This window comes from Penaeus monodon, chromosome 15 (genome assembly GCF_015228065.2).
Source record: "Penaeus monodon isolate SGIC_2016 chromosome 15, NSTDA_Pmon_1, whole genome shotgun sequence".
NCBI lineage: Eukaryota > Metazoa > Arthropoda > Malacostraca > Decapoda > Penaeidae > Penaeus > Penaeus monodon.
The window spans coordinates 47,881,105-47,881,483 of NC_051400.1; the positions used below are offsets into that span (position 1 = coordinate 47,881,105).

General features: G+C 58.3%; 1 protein-coding gene across 1 annotated transcript in view; it reads right to left on the reverse strand.

Moving 5' to 3' along the window:
* The window catches only part of LOC119582078 (potassium voltage-gated channel protein Shaker-like), a gene marked incomplete at its 5' end in the record, with an annotated part of 55,543 nt that overhangs the window by 8,439 nt on the left and 46,725 nt on the right, over positions 1-379 (reverse strand). Inside the window, 1 exon segment of the mRNA XM_037930325.1 lies at positions 112-276. Within this exon segment, the coding sequence (XP_037786253.1) occupies positions 119-276 (158 nt within the window).

Sequence of the window (379 nt, forward strand, 5' to 3'; positions counted from 1 at the left end):
ACACGCGCCAATGTCCGGCGGGCGGGGGGCCTCCTGGCGCCGCCCTCGGGCCCAAAACACCAACATTACTCCTAGAACAACGGCGCCCAACCTCCGGCCGGCGATACTCACACAAGTGTCAGACATCAGTTTCGATGCTCATGGCGTTTATATTGTTGTTGTGGCGCGGGTTGCAATTCTGCTTTTTACTGAGATCATGTTGCATCAGCATTCCCTCCTCAAGCTCCATTATGTCTGACGAAGATTCCGATAACGAGTCCTTCTTCAGGTGCTGGCCTGTGGGGTGGCGAGGGGGTTAGGGGCGTGGCCAGCGTGGGGGGCGTTCGAGGAGGGGGGGGGGGTTATGTGTGTGTGTGTGTAGGGGGGGAGGGTATTATTG